Raw genomic sequence first — 18,588 nt, forward strand, 5'->3', positions numbered from 1 at the left:
TATGCAAGAAAAGTATGCAAGTACGACTGGCTCACCACAAAAAATAATGGTTATTATTATTATAATATTTTTTTAAATCTGTAAAAAGAGTACGGTTGGATTTGCGTCCATTATAACAATAGCACTCTTGCCTTCTTAAGATCCGCCTACTGAGTTTTTTCAATCCAAGTTTAGCTGAACATTTCTATTAATGGTGAAATGACACAACGTGAATGTGTTCTCAGGGAATATTGATGTTGACGTTTTTATCCTGTCACGTTGTCCTTCTTGCCGGGGCTTTGCACTTGCGTTGAAACACAATTGTAATTAATGTATAATAACTGCGTCCATAGGGACAGTCAGTTATTCATAGCAGAGGTCTGCTATTAAGAAATGACAGACCTTAGAATTATGTAATTGACCATGTGATTGAATAGTCGACCAAGCCGTTTAATAAAGCAACTCTAACCCTCTTACTCTGGCATATCATGGCTCAGAAATATTGCATGAGAATATAAAAATCAACATCACTTTGGCATGCAATATCTTTCCAATGGTATGTGTTGACGGATGTTGAACTACCAGAAGTTGCCGTTAAAGTTGGCATAGTTAACACTTGATTCCAACGTTCTTTCCAAGTTAAGTTTCGGGGGTATCCCCCTTCCCGGCAAGCCTGGCACCTTCATCAGGAAGAACTTCCACGGCTGCATTGAGAACCTGTACTACAACGGGATCAACATCATCGACCTGGCCAAGAGACGCAAGCCCCAGATATACAGCGTGGTAGGAGCCCGCTTCTACCCCAGACATCCCCCTAGCTTCTGAAAGCCATGCCATCTCATTTGGAATCGGGGGGGAAGTCAATTACCCCTTAATGCTATGAACAGCCAGCTTATTTTAATTGTCCTCATTTTCCAGAATCCCTTATTTTGCCCCCAAACCTTGACCGTCCCCACACATTAGCACATATCTATTTATACCAGAAGCACAAATTAAATGGATTCAGGGGGATGGTGTGTATGAGTCTACTCGAGTGATGCAGTGTGTGCGTGTGTGTGTGTGGGGGGGTGTGTGAGGGGCCTTTGTCTAATTAGGAAGGAGGGTAAATTGGCTGGAAAACTATTTTGGCTTTGTTATTACATTGCATTTGATTCTAACTACGTTGTCATTAGGGTTGCCAGCTATGTGCTGGCCTATTGGTGTAGGAGCTTTGTTTGTGGCTATTTCTTCCATCCACGCGAATCAGAGAGGGTCAAAGAGCCACGTTTCATCCCAGACACCCTCCTGCACTCCAGAACCCTGATTGCTATGTTAAAAGGCCTCCACTTACAAGAGAAAGGAGAGAGAGTGAGAGAGTGGGGGCGAGAGTGGCCAATTTTGCTCACAGACTGCAATGATGAAATCCGTAATGGAATTTCAATGTGGAATTCTAACCCCAGGCAGTGGATAGGGAATCACATTGAGAGAGTAAAAAAAAAAAGAGCCATGATTGCTCTTCACTGCCTAGCAGGCACGACAGCTGATAGGATTCTGACCTCAATTGACATTGCTGGTCTTTGTGGCGAATGTACCTGCCATGACCCTCGTGTCATTCAAAATTAAAGGTGTTTTTTTTGTTGCTTGCTTTGCCCTAAGAGATTGGTATGCAAGTATAGAAAGACAATTTCAGAGCTTGAACTAATCCTTTTTTTTTTCTTTCTTGCGATTCACCTTCCTTTAATTAACATGTACTCTCCTCTCCCATCCCGTCCCAATGGAAAATTCTAACTATGTGACTATAACATCTAAATCCTATTTGCTGTCACCCACTGTTGAAGGGTTTCAGATAGCAGCCATGGCTTGTTAAGGATTCTGCTGAGCGTATGCGTGAAAGAAGCAAAAGCATGAACCACTCACATCTCCTTCTGCTCTCCAGGGAAACGTGACCTTCTCCTGCTCCCAGCCCCAGCTGGTGGCCACAACCTTCGTGAGCTCAAGCGCCGGCTTCCTGTCGCTCCCGGCAACGGCGGCGGGCAGCGAGGAGGTGGGCTTCTCGCTGCGCTTCCAGTTCCGGACGTGGAACGCCGACGGGCTGCTGCTCTCGGTCCGTCTGGCCCCCGAGCCCCAGAGAGTGGAGCTGCAGATCAGCGGCAGCCGGCTGCGTCTCACCCTCCACACCTCTGCCCAGCAGAAGTCCCAGGTCTCTACTGGTGAGGGGCGCCCGGCCACACACACACACACCCACACCCACACACACACACACACACACACACACACACACACACACACACACACACACACTCATTCAGTCTTGTAAACACACACACACTCACACACACTCTTGTACACACACACACACATACTCATTCAGTCTTATACACACACACTCACACACACACTCTCTTGAACACACACACACACACACACACTGTCGTACACACACATATACACACTTATTAAAACACTCTCGTACACACACACACACACACACACACACACACACACACACACACACACACAGACATAATACAAATGTGCCCACACACGTGCACGTCTTGCCCTAGATGACCTGGAAATGTCCTGTCTGCAATATGGGCCGCATAAAGTCCATCTGGCTGTCTGTCTTCTGTGTCTGCGAAACCGTGGAAACCAAACAGGAAACAGGAAAGGTCAACCGTGCCCATCCCTCCCCCCCTCCCCCTCCCTTCTCCCAATCCAACCTCAAGTGTGAAAGGACACATTCAACTTGGGCGTGTAAAATTTTGCTTGGCTGTGTAATTCACCTTTGACCTCAGCAATAAGAAATAACAATCATAATAATCCTTTTGGGATTAGTGGAAAAAATATGTTATCCTCTGTAGGCAGCCTTTCAAAGGAATTGGTTTTTCCAAAGATAAAACATGTAATCAACTGTGAATGCAAAGGACTTGCAGCAGACGGCAGGAACAGAGGGAAATGAAGATGCAGAGGACAATCACAGCCAGAAAACCCTTCAACTCAGGAGCCATGCCTCATCAACATTCATAAACAACACACATGCCCATATGCTGTTCTGCTTCGTCTCAACGGCTGAATACTGCTCTAAAATGAACATTGTGCTTTAATAATCACAGCAACGTATGAAGGACCAGACACACACACAAACACACCTTCCCTGAACAGTTTTCGGTTATTTTAAACATGTTAATTGTGGTATCTAAATGTTTACCTAAAGGGATACGCCGACATATCTAAATTGGCCCTTGCCTGTCTTACCCAGATTCAGACAAAATTAATCATAGTGCGTCCAAAGGGGAATTTGCTGGGTTATCATTTGCTTCCTGTTAGCCGCTTCCATTAACATGCATAATTACAGTAGCCTAGCTCCTGTTTATATGTGGGGAATACACTTTTAATTTCCAAAGATTTTCTATATGTTAGTTGTTTTTCCAAACGAGCCAGTAACAACAGAACAAGATTGTATTTGTCAACAAACACACAGATAATATGGCAATGTTTTCGGCACTGTGCTTTTGGAAAATCAGCTGCTTTTGCCTGGGGAGTCCTTGCGGTGGTTAACCTGTCAGCGACGCATCAAAGGTAGCCTAAAAGTGTCTGCGCCGAAAATAAGGCCAAATTATAAGGCCAATGTATTCGTAGAAAAGTGCAGTGTTGTCGTGTTGTTACTTGCTCCTGTTTCGAATAAGTGACTCTTCCGAATATGAACAAGAGCTATAGGCTACTGTTACTCTGCAAGTCAGTTGAAGTGGCAAACAGAAAGCAAATGCTAACCCAGCAAATCCCCCCATCCCGGCATAGACGTTTAAATAAAATAAACTTAGTAAATTATATTGCAAGTCATTAAATAGAAATAGTGTTGTCTCATTAAGAAATTATTTAAGGTTGTCGTGGCAGCAATTTCTGTATCAGCAGGTTTTGTTTTTGGTTCATTTTCGTTTGTAGGATCTTCCTAACTGCTTGCAAGAAAGAAGCAAAATAGAACAGTAACTGTTCCTTGTGAAAGGATGACAAGGACAGCCAGCATGGTTGATTTTCGGCAGCAGCCTTGCCACCTCTCCCCCCCAGCACCCTCCCCAAGCCCCGGGGTCACCTCCTCACAGCCTCCCCCCCACCCCCCCGCTGGTCCACCAACACATACACATGACACTGGAGTCTTTTAATGAGCAGCAGCCCCAAACAGGGCTCTGCAGTGTCCCCCACATGACCGTTTTTTCTAACTTTGCCCTGGCAACCCCTCACGTTGATAGCTCCGAGTCATCTTGAATTTTGTATGAACGATTCCCTTTTTTCTGATTCCGTAAAGAAAAAGGACAAAAAGAAAAGACGTTGCTGAATTATGAACTAGTTTTAGGAGCCGTGACCTGATGTATCTCGGTTTAGTGTCTCGGTGCACCGGTGTGGAAGAATCATTGATTTGGATCCTACTCCTTTCCTAGCTCGTCCAGGATAAACAGCGGCCGGCGATACATGCAGCGCGATTCAGCACGCATGTATATTTTTCCAGTGCACAACATGACTATTGACCAATCCGGTTTCTTTATATTTATATCTGCCCGAAATGAAATGAAACCACTGGACGTGTTAGGTATAGGGATGTCAAATCTGCAGAAGCAACAAAAGTACAGTTCAGTTCAGATTATTTTATACTTTATTGTCCCACATGGGAACTCAATTTGCAGAAGGGCAGGATACACATTATAAACCCTGTGTGTAAAGAAACCCACTACAATTGTCAGAGTAGTAGTAGGATACAGAGAAAGTGCCAAGAGTGAAAGATTAGATTACGTTGGAAATTGAGTTGAGCTAATTGGAAGATTTGAATGCTACATCTAAAAAGGGAATAAGGTTCATTACGGCGACGTCTGAGAAGTGCTGATTGCTGCACTCGTTGCAGACATGGCCTAAGTCGGCTGTTTTCTATCATATTAGCCCTAATCTGCAGTCCTGGCACTTTTCTTGTTGGTTTAATTGAATTTCTTGAACGTTTGAACATAATTCCATACACAATTGAAGGCGTGAAGTAATGAGTAGCCGTGCCGCGCAGGAGAGGACATTTCCAAAAGGTCAGCACACGGAGGTCACATGATCGCCCCCCAACACAATAAAGGCACCACAGGGGAAATAAGCTGGGAGTTATAAAAGCAGAGGGAAGCATGACTCGGCGACCGCCTCTATTCCGCTGTCCTACAATGGATTTCCTCCTCATTATTTAGACATTACGCAAGATACATAGATATTTGTCAATGTCTTCTTGTGCTATGTATATACACACAGTATCTAAACCTCCAAAATGTTATGCAATATAGTTGCTTATATACGCGAGGCTTTGCGCCGCTCCCGTGTTGCGTCTGCTAAGGATGACCCGACTGTTGATTGGTTGAGGGCGCCTTCTAATCCACCCTCAGTCCCCCCGGGACGCTAAAGCCACGGCGCTTACTACATTAAAAGGCCATGGAGGAGGAGGGCCCTGCCCCGAGAGCGCTGTGTGTGTGTGTGTGTGTGTGTGTGTGTGCGCACCACAAGCTGGTCTTCTGGGGAGGGGGGGCGGGGGAGAGACCGTGCCACCGCCCCCCCGCCCGCGTGGGTATACGTCAAGCATCATTGGCCTCTGAGAGACTCTGTTAAAAACACAGTCTCTGTTTAGTGGCTGTTAGCGCTCTCCGGGGAGCGCTTAGTGAAGGCTGACTGATGTGACATCCCCCTCTTTATTTATTTAGAGGCAGAGGAAAGGGGCGGTGCTCTCGGCGGTGTAATGCGCGTGAGCCACCTTCACTCGCCTGCCTTTCTTCAGCGCGAGATCGTCGGCGTCAGCGGGACGGCCGTGTCCTCCTATGTGCTTTGTGTCCGCTCGTTATTTTGATGTGCCTTCGTGTTATGATCAACTCTTGCAGCAGCGGTAGACGCTGTTTCCTGTTTGTTGTTCTTTTGCTCAGGAAATGAATTAATTATGAGGTGTGTTGGGCTGAACCAGCGCGTGACACCGTAGATTTGCATATTGCTGTGATAAGGGGATCTAATGGAATTGATTGTGGGATGTTGTTGTTGGCGTGGCGGAGGCGGTCTGGACTCTCATGTGCTGTGCAGTAAGCCAGAGCAGAGGCCGTCTTAGGTCAGACGGTCGATTCTACTATAGGAAATCTGAATGAATGAACGTGAAACCTTCCCGGAACATGCGATTTGTGACTCAATGCAGAGGTAGACGGTTTTCATCCATCTGCAAGTTGTAATACCATCAAATGTTTAATGTTTTAATGATTTTCAATGTGTGTTTCTCGTTCAGGTCACAGTGTGAACGACGGCCTCTGGCATTCGGTGACCCTTGACACGCGGGACCAACAGATCAGCCTGACTCTGGACAACGAGGCGGCGTCCACCATCGAACCGTGGCAACAACTGGAAGCACAAGGAGACTTCTACCTTGGAGGTCAGACCATTGTCCAAACACCTTCTGCAACAGATAAAGCCCATCAAATCGCAATGGGTTTTCTTAGAAAACATATAGAAGCTAATACCTGAGAAGCTTTGTAAGTTCAAGTCTGTAGTGAAAAGACGTTTGAGGTGATCAACTAATGTGGAATTTAATGTATCCATGATGGGCTGTTTTTAACGTGTGTGGCCTGTCCACTCATGTGCATTTAAAGTCTCCACTCTGCCATGACAATGCTGTGCACCAGACAAATTACTGTATAAACCACGCACGAGGGCTGTGATTTCTTTGTATTCTTCGGTTCACGCCGGCTTGCTAAATTTGCCCACCGCGACTATAAATGAGGCTATAATGTCACATTCAAGCAGTCGTTCTATTGAGTCAAAAGCGGCAATAGGATTTCTGCAGTACGTAGCATACAACCTGTGAGGGCCCAGGAGGCACGACCGACAGCCAGAGGCCCCAACCGGCTTGTGTGTGACATCCCCTCCCTGCCCCCATCCAGGTTGTCCCTCTGTGGGTTGTGGGCACCCCACGGCGCCCGCCTTCCAGGGGTGCATGCGACTCATCCACATCAACGGGGTGCTGATGAACATGCTGCGCGTCCAGCAGGGCACCCTTGGGCGCTACCACGCACTGCAGTTTGACACGTGCGGCATCAGAGACAGGTAGGTGTTTTTGCACCTCGTCACTCGGGCACGCGCATCGCAGCTCAATGAAGGAGTAAGCGCACGGCGGTCCCGCGACACGGATGTCTGTCGACCGATGTTGACGAAACCCTTTGAAATCCGTCTCGACATCACGCCCAATAGAGGTCGACCGGCGTGATTCTCCAATTAAATCTCAATTGTGTGTAATAATATTGAGGATAATAATTAGCTTAAGGCTAAGGAGCCGCCGCAGCTTTTCTTGTATGACATCCTGTCCCTCATAACCCCTGCAAAACAGCTAGCTTGAGGGCTTTATAACAACGTCCTGATTAAAAATGTATTTTCGTATTTTACATTTTTACTCTTATTGGGTACTTTTTTTTACATGAAGATGAAACGTGCCTTGTGTTAGGAATGACATTGCTCAGAACAATCCTGCGTTTGGCTGTGAATTTGATAAATAAAACTCTTGGATCTCTGGAGTGGAAGCTCAGGTTATCCGGCTAGCTCGGGGGAATCCCTCTCAGGTCAGAACTACATGCCGTGTGCTTCAAAGATCACACACTGCGCCTCACCCGGATGGCTGTCATGAGAAAGCGCACAGCAAAAGCAGGGATGAGCCGCGAGCCGCCAGCCGTGGGGGAAAGTGACCTGCCTTCAGGACGGAGAACGATGAACACAAACATGTGGTTGCTGCTTTAAGAAGCGTCTGCTGTACAATCCCTCCCCCTCGTTGTTAGGTGTGTTGTTATTTCAGAATGTAACAAGATACTTGGCTCAGAAAAAAACAATCACAAACCCTACTTTATCACCCTCTTTGCTTGGGGAGACCTACACAAAGGCATGGGTTATTATAAGACCCTTTTTTTGTCCCGTTTTTACTGATGTATGTTCAATTTCCCCTTGCTGTGTCATTCCGTTGAGTAATGACTACCATTGTGCTTTGTTAAGAAGACAGGAAGATTAACCTTTATGAGAGTTAATCTACTTTTCCTCTGCCGTCCAATCAAACTTCATGGCTCAATTTATGGGGAGCGAGCACTTCTCTGCACCGGCTACTGTAATTTCATGACCTGCGAGGGCCGCGGTGAACACAACAATAGAAATGGCTGGATGGTAATTAAACCATCGCCTGCTACCCTATCCTCGCTGAGGCCGCGCCGCTCCGCTGCAATTAATGGGTTGGAGATGAAAGTGTATGAAATTATAGATGCAGCCTTGAAAGGGCGGCAATTATGTGAAATTCAAGGAGACTTTAGGAAGGGACTATTAATCAGGACAGTGTGGTCTGGGCTGTCCGTAAAACGCCCCGGCATCGGGATCCCGTAAACAGGGGCATTTTACACGGAACGTGTCGTGTGATAGTGTGGGGGGGTCACGGCCGACCTCGGAACGGACACAAATCTCTCTGGTTTACGCGTCGTCCGTGTGCCTGTGTCTAAAGAAAAACGTCCATTAAATGTACCATTCTACGATGTACCATATTTCTTCTATAGCTGCCTTTCTTCTGCTCTTCTTCTTCAGTCATCCTCCCCCTCCATATTTAATATGCCGCGCGAAAGTGCAGATTGAAGAAAAAAAGTGTCTTTAGCAGAAAGCTGTGCATTGAAACCCACCTGCTGTCCCCCCCCTCCCCTCCCACACGCCCCCTGACCCCGCCTCGTTCCAGATGTCTGCCCAACTATTGCGAACACGGGGGCCAGTGCTCCCAGACCTGGAGCGCCTTCCGCTGTGACTGCTCGGGAACCGGGCACACAGGGGCCACCTGCCACAACGGTGAGCTGCATTCTTTTATGGCTTTTATTTCCCTCAGCACCTCTCAAGAACCTGTGCCACACATGCCCACACACACACACACACACACACACCTTTGCCAACACTCTTTGCATTATGTAACCACCGAGCCATTGAATATCATTCAGGGTAGTGTGTTGTTGTTTTTTCTCACAGACAGGCAAGTAGAGCTTCCTTCAGCCCACAACCTAACGTATGCCTTTTGCAGTCTCTGTACCTTTCTTTATTTTTCTTTGTGGCTGTTTTTTTTTATTGGGTATTTCTTTCCTCTGATCATTTCCCCCCACTTATGAAAAAAAATATTTTGTTCAGAGGGACATGTCGAGGGTTTTCTCATCTGCCATGTCAACCCCCCCCCCCCCCACACACACACACACACACACACACCACTCCACTCCCCAACATCCATCCTCTCAGCTCCACCACCACAGACACACCCTCACCCCGCCCCCCCCGGTACCTGTTTGATATTCACTGTGGAGCTGAAAAACCTCCTCTGAAGCTCCCCTTTCCCCAGAATACAGACTTCTTGTTTACATCCAGGCTGATGCCGTTGTCCTTGCTTGTCAGAGGCAAGACGGCATTAAAAAAAAAAAAAGATCCTCATGAATTAAAAATACGACCCCCTTTCTCTACTACTTTACGGTGTTATGTGTCTGGGATGGAACTTTCGCCTGTGGGCTATTCTCTGCGTTTCCCATTTGATAATAGACATTATGGTATTTATTGGTTCTCTTTTTTTATTCACAGCGGAACTCAGGGGCGTACAGTGTTTTTTAGCAGCTGTTGTTTACCAGTATACCGAATCTTCTTTGACACCTTATGCTGCCCCTCTCTGGTGTTGAGAGTCCCTTGACAATGTTTATTGTTGATTCTGTTCCGTCCTCGCCGCATAGCAGCGCCTACAAAAGTGTCAGAAATGTAATTAAAAATGATTTATTGAATTATTGCTACAAACTATATCGAAAGAAAAGCGCGGTGCTTTAAAGCACTAAATGAATCACAAGTGAAGTAGACTCACGGTACTCCGAACATCAAACCACTGCGGACGGACACTTGACCTTTTCTTGCAAATTCTAAATACTTCCAGGTCATGGGCGATTTATAATTGGAGGTCATCCCTGATCCTCCTCTTTGGACCCCCAACACTCCCTTCCTTCCACAGCCAGTCCTTTAGGAGAAATAAAATGGGTGTGTTTTTATAGTACTAGAAATGACTCCTTCGCACCTGTTCGGAATACATAAGACCTATCCCCAGAGACGGACAAACCAATCAGGCTTATCCTTGCGCACATTGAAATCCTATGGGGCTTTTACTGTGCTAAGAGTCTGGAACGCTGTGGGTCTACGTTACTATAAGTGGGCCGTCCTTCCATGCTTCAGTGGAAACCAGATCAAACTATAGCACAGACTAGAGCTTAGATCGGGCCCAGAAAATCAAGCCCGACCCGACCCGAGCCCGTGCACGTTCTGTCCGGGCCCGGCCCGGCCCGAACTGTAATTATGAGCCCGAGCTCGATTTCAACCCAACATTTTTTTAATACCTGTTATATCTGACGTTCTCAAATACAATTCGGAGTTATTTGAACTACAGAAATCTGTTAAGAATTATCTAATAAATAATGCAACAAGGACGAAGCATGTAACTGCGCTGTTTGTTTATTCAAAATGGAATTGATTGCAAAAAGATCTGAATGAAGAAACGTGAACAATGAACACAGACAATGAACGAGAATGAACTAGTTGCACAGCACAGCAGGCCCGTTGTGATGTGGAGGAGACACGCGAGCTGCAACATGTGTGGCGTCTTTTTTATATTTTTTACTTTGTGTAACTTTGTACACATATGTTACTTAGGCCTACTCTGCTAAATATATATAGGCCTATAATATTTATGTCTATGGTATAGATATCTCCTCAGATTAGGCCAATAAAGCAATGATTAAAAAAAAACAAAAAAAAAACAATCACTCGATCAAAGGCCCGGCCCGACGCGGCCCGAGGATAGAGGTGGGAAATATCGTGGCTCGGGCTCGGGCAGAGAATCTAAACTCTAACGCAGACCCACATCCCCCCCGAAAATGATAAATAAATTAAATCGTGTTCACGGAAATCTTTATTCGGGGGAGCATTGCGTTCACCAAAGGAGGAGCTTTTCTGTTCAAATCACCAGTTTTATTCCATTTAATATTCCCTATTTTTATTAAGGATAATCCCTATCACGGAGCCTCTTAATTTCCATTCCGCTGCTGTGTGCCTCCTTCCGCAGCCCTCTACGAGCCGTCCTGCGAGGCCTACAAGCTGACAGGCAGCTCCTCGGGCTACTACTCCATTGATCCAGACGGCAGCGGGCCCCTGGGGCCCGCGCGGGTCTACTGCAACATGACGGGTGAGCTCGTGGCTTCTCCATGCTTGTCACCTCTCCCGGACCCCCCTCCTCACTCCTCCCAGCGGGGAGTCCCTGTGGAGAGCTGGCGGGTACGGGGGGGGGAGGACAAGGAGAGTTTAGTCCCTCACAGATCAGGCCGAATCGACCCTCCCCAAACTCACCGCCCCCACCACAACTGGCAGCTGCCGCTTTCCTCCCTGCCAGTCGGGTAGGGAATCGTTAAGGCCATTCGATACGCTTCCTGCCGCGGCTTCACCCCGGAGTCTGGCTCTTTGATTCGCTTGTCATAAACGTCTCTCCCTGGTGGGAAAAAAAGGTCCATGTGCTTGTTGTGCACACATGTGCTAGAAATGTAGCCATCCATTTAAAAAGAAGGACATGAAGGTCATCGCGCTGTGTACAATGGTTAATAGACCGCAGCTCAGAGCCGACCCCCACACACACACACACACACACACACACACACACACACAAATGCACACACACACCACAAAAAACAAAATAAAAAAATCACGAAAAAAAGATGAGCTTGCACTTTGGGTAAGTGCTGGGAAAGTGCATGTTCAGTTGTAAGACGAGAGAGGAGTACATTACTGCGAGATCACAACTCACACCGCAACATCCACGGTGCTTTACACAGAGGAGCGTGTTGGTGGCTGCAAAAAAGCGAGAAGAAAGAGTTTCAAACCATTTTAATGAGACAGGTAGGCAGTTTTACGCTTACATCGCCTGGTGACACGGACAGATGCAGGTTTCTGTCAGAGAAAATCACTCTCCCACAGAAAAAAGTAGTCGTTGAACTTTTGTCGCGAAGCAAAGAAGTTGTTCCGAAGACAATATATTTCATCAAATGCCCGGAAATCATTCCTGAGGGTGAGCCCGAAATCGGCTGTTCGTTGAATAAAAGAAGAGAAATGGAAAATAAAAGTCTCCTCATCTCTTTGTTTCCTGGTTATTGTTTTGACGGAGCAAAAGTCTCCCACGCCCATATATATATATATATATATATATATATATATATATATATATATATATATATATATATATACACATACACACACACCCAGGCGCTCCCAGTCAAGTCCCTCGCCGGCAGGCCTGCGGAGCTCCATGCTGCGTTTCCCTTCTGTTCCCGCTCACAAATCCCAGTCAGCTGGCAGCCAGGGAGGCCTCAGGATGACCTCAATTAAAGACTCCATTAGTGATGTAAACAACTCTCAGCTCAACAAGCAGGCACGCGAATAATCACAAAGTGGAGTGGGATTTTTTCTCTTAGGCTAGGTAAACACCAAATCTCCCATAATGCATACTAAGCGGAGGGGGGTTGCTAATCAGCACTCACCTCAATTAAGCATGCAAAATTGTCCACCTGAAGGGGTTAATAGGAGTGGGCTTCTAGGGGGGTTGTGGAGTTTGAGTGTCTGTTTGTGTATGTTGTATGTGGAGGGGATGTAATGTGTGGGAAAAATTCATGGTACACCTGCTAAAACGCAGGTAATCCCAGGCTGATCTTCAGATTTAAGAGAGATTTATTGGTTTATTTGTAAAGCCATCCGTCCTCTACCTTTGTTCAACCACCTCTGGTTGCTGTTGAGGCAGGGGACTCAGGAATAGTGCTCTCCACAGACACTGGCATGACATGGGGGAGCGAGGCTAACACACACACACACACACACACACACACACACACACACACACACACACACACACACACACACACACACACACACACACACACACACACACACACACACGCGCACACCTTCCTCGATGCGTTCTTTAAATGAGGGGGTCTCTTTCATAAGCCTATAGGGGAACCAAAAATGCACATAAGCAGAGTTTTGAGGGGGGGTAAATCGTGACGTAAATCTACCGAGATGGCACTCGAGACAGGAACCCATTCCCGGTTCGCTGGAGCTGTGAGTCGGCAACTCGACCACGTCTACGGCACCGTGCCGCTGTTAAAGCAAATTCTGGAAATTCGATTAGTCATGGCCAAGCAGGATTTAACAACATTTCCTCTATTCCCTGTAACTGGATATCACCGCAGAGCCGCTACGACCCCGACTACGGCTGGTCTTGGGCGAAGGTAGTCGAATGCGGCTGGACAAGAGTGCATTGATTAGGCCGCGTGGGCACTAAAATTGCAGTGATTCGTAAAAAAAAAGCGGCCAAAAAAAGATATGCTCTTTTTACGGGCAGTGGTGTGGGAATGTGTGCAGGGTGTGTGTGTTTTTGTGCCTGAATGTACCTCGAATGTGAACGGCTGTGCTTTCCAGCTGATGTGAATGGGCGTGCAATGTCAATGGTTGCGCTGTGTGTGTGTCTGTGGTGTGTGTTTCTGATTGTGTTTCTGTCTTTCTGTGCGTCCAGAGGACAAGGTGTGGACGGTGCTGGACCACAGCAGCAGCGCTCCAGTGAGGGTGCAGGGCTCCTCCGCCCAGAAGCCCTACATCATGAGGTTCAACTACAGCGCCTCGCCGGAGCAGCTGCGTGCCATAGTAACGGGCTCCGAGCAGTGTCAACAGGAAGTGGTGTACCGCTGCAGGAAGTCCCGGCTCTTCAACATCAAAGGTGATCCCCCCTCTGTCTGAAGGATTATTTTGTCTTCTTCCTTATCTCCGTCATCTTCTTCTATCTTCACACAAACGACACCCACTCCAGAGACTCACTCATCTGCCACTTCCAGAGGACCCCCAAGCCAGCCCCTAGCCAGGGAATACTTTTACAGTTATCTCCGGCTCTCTGCCGCTCTCATTTACGGTTGCTGTCGTTGGCGTTTTTTCGAGGGGGGTTGCCGTTAGCGCGTACGGCAATCGCCAATCAGCGCGGTCGACATTCATCCAGAACTGTGCGGGGAAATCGCGGCGTCCCAGCCACACCATATTTGCTCCCGAAATCATGAAATATTCATGAAGCCCTGGGTTCTACCATTCCCTAAGTGCTCCGTGTGCACAAACAAACAAGTTCATTATCACACCAGATCAAAGGGAGAAACCCGTGAGTACACACACACACACACACACGCACAAGCCTTTTTTAGCACTATTGAGTGTATGGAATCTAGCCACGGATCGCTTGGAGTTCAGTTGTCTTTGTTAATCGAGCACGGTCGACCTAAGGAACAGGGAAAACAATAAGCGACGCTCAAAATCTCTTGTTCATCTCTTTGCAGAGAGGGCTCGGCACGCACCAACCCTTCTCCTTATTAACTATCTACTCTTTATTAGAATAAATTTGTGTACACGATTTAATTAGTCTCACTAGTTTGCCTTCACGGTTCCCCTAATCACTGTGATGTACAAGAAAAGGCACTCTCGGTTAAGGTCCAATGGCTCGGAAGATGTGCGCTCGGAAGACGTATTCTCAACCCGTGCCTTGTTGTGTGATGGCCTCATGTCCTGTTATTAATCATAATCAATCTCAAGCAAGATTGGAACAAGCTCCAGTTTCAAGGAGAATAGAGACAGCTCCATCGCTGCTACCACACACGAGCTGCCCATTTGGAAAAAAGCCTTTATACAAATTTTTTAATTTTAACATAAATAATTTGTTATCCACATCCCCCAAGAACCCATCCATAACAACTTCATAAAACAGGAATAAATAGAGGCCGAAGTAAGACTGCATACCCATCTGACAAATGGGTAGAGAGCCGCATCACAGCACATGGCAAATTGTGCCGAGTGCAGCTTGAAGTTAGCCGAGGGTCTTCTTCCCCCCTGCTAGCGGGCTATCGCTTATACGCCGGGGTCATGTTGCTTGACAGATGATGGGAGCCGCGCTTGGCAGACATGGCGGTAATGAGCCACGTCTGACTGGCATTACCGGGCCCTTATTGACACTGACAGACACTGTGTCACGGATGGCAGCAGAGCCATAGACCCCCCTAGTTCTGGTTACACTCAACCCGCTGCCTCTACAGAAAATATGTGTAATTAAGCAAAGTACCGAGCCATCGCAGGATCTCAGGTAGCGGGCGAAGAAGGAAGGAAGGAAGATGGCTTTAGAAAAAAAGGGGGGACCCCAGACAGTGCAGACAGCATTAATATTCTCCCGGGGTCCGGTGCCGTACATCATGGGTCTTCATAATGACCATACCCAGGCATACATCATGGTTCTTCATAATGACCATACCCAGACGTTACCTACTGAGCTCCCCCGGAACATAATTGTTTCATCAATAATGATCACGTCCCGCTAGCAGATCAATTAGTTTCTTTGCTTATTCTATTCGTTGAAATTTGCCCTCTGGCTGTGCCAAAAAGGTTTTTAGTGGCCACACAAGAGTGCGTGATTGCTTATTTCTGTAGAAATAGACTTTTCCGTATGAGTCATCGAATGACACAAGGATTTGTCTACTCTTGGGTTCTATGATATTATATAAAAGTGTGCATCGGTCAATTCATCACCACAGTTTCCCCCGGCCTTGCAGCTGTAATCATTTCTCTTATCTTCAATTCTATATTATGCAAGTCTGTATTATGCCTAGCGCACTGGAACATGACCTGTCAAGGTCCTCGCCCACATCTCCAACAAACACCAACACTCGACTTTTTGGCTGACACCGATTGGACAACAGAAACCTTAATCTGACAACAACTACTGAGCACCAACGGATGTGGCGCGCTGACCCGACGGATGCTGTGTTTGTCGGGGCAGTGGGCGAGGGCCTTGACACGTCATACTGCGGTGCTCTACCCAGAACACAAACGCATAACATGCATTTGGGTTTTGCGTAGAGCACTGGAATATCCATTATGATTTCTTCAATGCTATATATTGTATAGCATTGGAGATAACAGCCCCACCGCCGTGGGGGCCACTTCCTCTGACTGTGTTTTTTACGTTGGTGGCCGGTGGCAGATGGCACCCCGATGTCCTGGTGGCTGGACCAGGCTGGGGAGAGGAGGACCTACTGGGGGGGCTTCTTGCCTGGGGTCCAGCAGTGCTCCTGTGGCCTGCAGGAGAACTGCCAGGACTTGAACTACTTCTGTAACTGCGACGCCGCCACCAACTCCTGGTCAGTTGTGTTGCACAAAAACACACACAAACACACACGCGCACTAATACACACTAACACACAACCAGATACACATTCACTGGCACACAAAAATACGCACAACCACACACACACACTAATACACAAGCACACAAATGCAAAACACCACCCACACATTAATACATACACACACACACACACACACACACACACACACACACACACACACACACACACACATCTAAACAAATTTGCAGAACACACACACACACACACGTGCTTTGACCACATTTTTGACCACTAACCCATGCCTCACACACGCGCACACATTGAAACACAGGCACACACTACACACACTACCCACACAAATTGTAAATGTCTGTTTTTGCAACTGTCAACACCTGCTCCGCTTGGTGGAAATGTAAGCACTTCTGTGTCGAAATGGCCAGTCACAATCAAGCAGAGTGTGGCATGTGGAAATGCACCGGTGTTACCACTCTGCTCCTATTCAAAGCACTCTCACCGCATGCCAAACCTGAAGTGTGAGTTGGAAGTACTGTAATTTAACGCACAAATAAATAAAAAAAAAGCCCACAGTGCCAGTTTTGTTCATCACTTCTTGATGAGAAATGCATCATTACTTTGAAAGGTCAGAGGAAGTACACTGTCAAGAAGTGTATACAGTGTACCATACTGGATTATGATTTAAGTTGAGCGCCGACTTAAATCAAGCTGTTCTTCCCCGCCACACGTTGTGTGTTGGTAATCCTCTCTCCCGTGAGTCGTGCCTCCGTTGCTTTTGAAAACCCGCTCGATCTCCATATGTGTCCTGAGGCGCGTGTCCGCGTTGTGATGTGTAGCTCCCTCTGTGTTTACCCGGTGTGTGTTCCAGTTAATGCAAAGGAACTCAGGAAGCATCTCTACCCTCTCCCCCCTGCCCTCCGGCGACGCAGGTCTAATGACACGGGAGTGCTCTCCTACAAAGACCACCTGCCCGTGAGCCAGATTGTGATCGGAGACACCAACCGCACCGGCTCTGAGGCCGTGTACCGCGTCGGCGCCCTGCGTTGCTATGGCGACAGTAGGTGATCACTTTTGTTGTTATGGAGATGTTTTCTTTTCTTTCATGAATGGCAAAACATGCACTCTGATTTCTTCGATTTTTCAGTTTTTTCTTCCCGTTGCCATTCCGTTTCGTTCTTTTTTGTTTCCAACACTCAATAGCTGTCTTGCCTTTGTCCTCCGCCCCCCTCCCCCTGCTCCACCTCCTCCACCTCCCCTGTGTCTGCCGTCAATGTTTGAGGATGACAGGCAGCCCTTTCTCCCGAAGCAAACACGTTTAATGAGCTTATCTCCTTTTGTACTTCTCCTTTAATTACGGGATTTGATAAGGTTCTTTTTTTTTTCAACCTCACATATACCCATGCGCCCTTATTTTGACACCCTCCATTACCATTGGTGTTCACCATGAGCCTGTGATCCTGTGTGAGGGTTGGAACGGTGGTACCCTTCACAAAGAGGCTTTGACTCTTCCCTCTTTTCCATTGTGCTGTGTCACAGAAAGTGTCTGACACCCCCTGCTGTTCGAGGGGTATTTCATGAGGGCTTTCAGACAGTGGAGGATGAACAACCAAACTGCATGGATTTGACACCTTTTCTGTGAAAGTGGACTTTATTTATCAATTTATTGACTCCATTATGTAAGGCAATTTGTAAGCCAAGATATTTACTATTGATAATTGTGAATTTAATTCCTTCCTCCCTTCCTCCCCTCCTCCCTTCCTTCCATAATAAATTCTGCTTTCACCTCATCTTGTCCCGTCTTTCCTACCTTTTCATTTTTTGTTTTACCTTGACACCTTCTGTCTGTCTGCAGAGTCGACGTGGAACGCGGCCTCCTTCTACCAGGAGTCCTCGTACCTCCACTTCCCCACCCTTCAGGCAGAGCTGGGCCCCGACATCTCCTTCTACTTCAAGACCAGCGCCCCCTCGGGGGTCTTCCTGGAGAACCTGGGCCTCAAGGACTTCATCCGAGTTGAGCTCAGCTGTGAGTACGGGTGGTTCACCTCACAGACACAGCCGGAATGTCGGGACTTCAACACGCGTAACGTAGCGGCGATACATTAAAAAAATGAAAAGGAATTCCGGGGAGATTGCCTGTAAATGTCCTGGCGGTTCAGAGGGGAGCACTCACATAATTTCCTTCACATGCAGACGCCCACCTTATAGCTGTCAGCCATCTTTTCTTTCCCTTTTATTTTTCTTATTGGGGAAATTCCAGCCATAGGTGATAATTCAATTCCGGCGGAATGTGAGCGTCAGTTCTACACCACGTGATGTAATCCTAATGACAAAGCCAACAGCATAT

At 47.1% G+C, this 18,588-nt stretch overlaps 1 protein-coding gene across 1 annotated transcript in view; it reads left to right on the top strand.

The window, feature by feature from the left end:
• Positions 1 to 18,588, top strand: part of LOC307072108 (contactin-associated protein-like 5) — a gene marked incomplete at both ends in the record, with an annotated part of 48,361 nt that overhangs the window by 17,223 nt on the left and 12,550 nt on the right. Inside the window, 10 exons of the mRNA XM_079731293.1 lie at positions 619 to 762; positions 1,895 to 2,168; positions 6,239 to 6,382; positions 6,891 to 7,053; positions 8,705 to 8,811; positions 11,099 to 11,218; positions 13,592 to 13,792; positions 16,085 to 16,241; positions 17,174 to 17,301; positions 18,097 to 18,267. Of these exons, the coding sequence (XP_079587419.1) occupies positions 619 to 762; positions 1,895 to 2,168; positions 6,239 to 6,382; positions 6,891 to 7,053; positions 8,705 to 8,811; positions 11,099 to 11,218; positions 13,592 to 13,792; positions 16,085 to 16,241; positions 17,174 to 17,301; positions 18,097 to 18,267 (1,609 nt within the window). The remainder of the gene's footprint in view (positions 1 to 618; positions 763 to 1,894; positions 2,169 to 6,238; positions 6,383 to 6,890; positions 7,054 to 8,704; positions 8,812 to 11,098; positions 11,219 to 13,591; positions 13,793 to 16,084; positions 16,242 to 17,173; positions 17,302 to 18,096; positions 18,268 to 18,588) is intronic.

Source organism: Pollachius pollachius (assembly GCF_949987615.1).
Source record: "Pollachius pollachius genome assembly, chromosome: 3".
Classification (NCBI taxonomy): domain Eukaryota; kingdom Metazoa; phylum Chordata; class Actinopteri; order Gadiformes; family Gadidae; genus Pollachius; species Pollachius pollachius.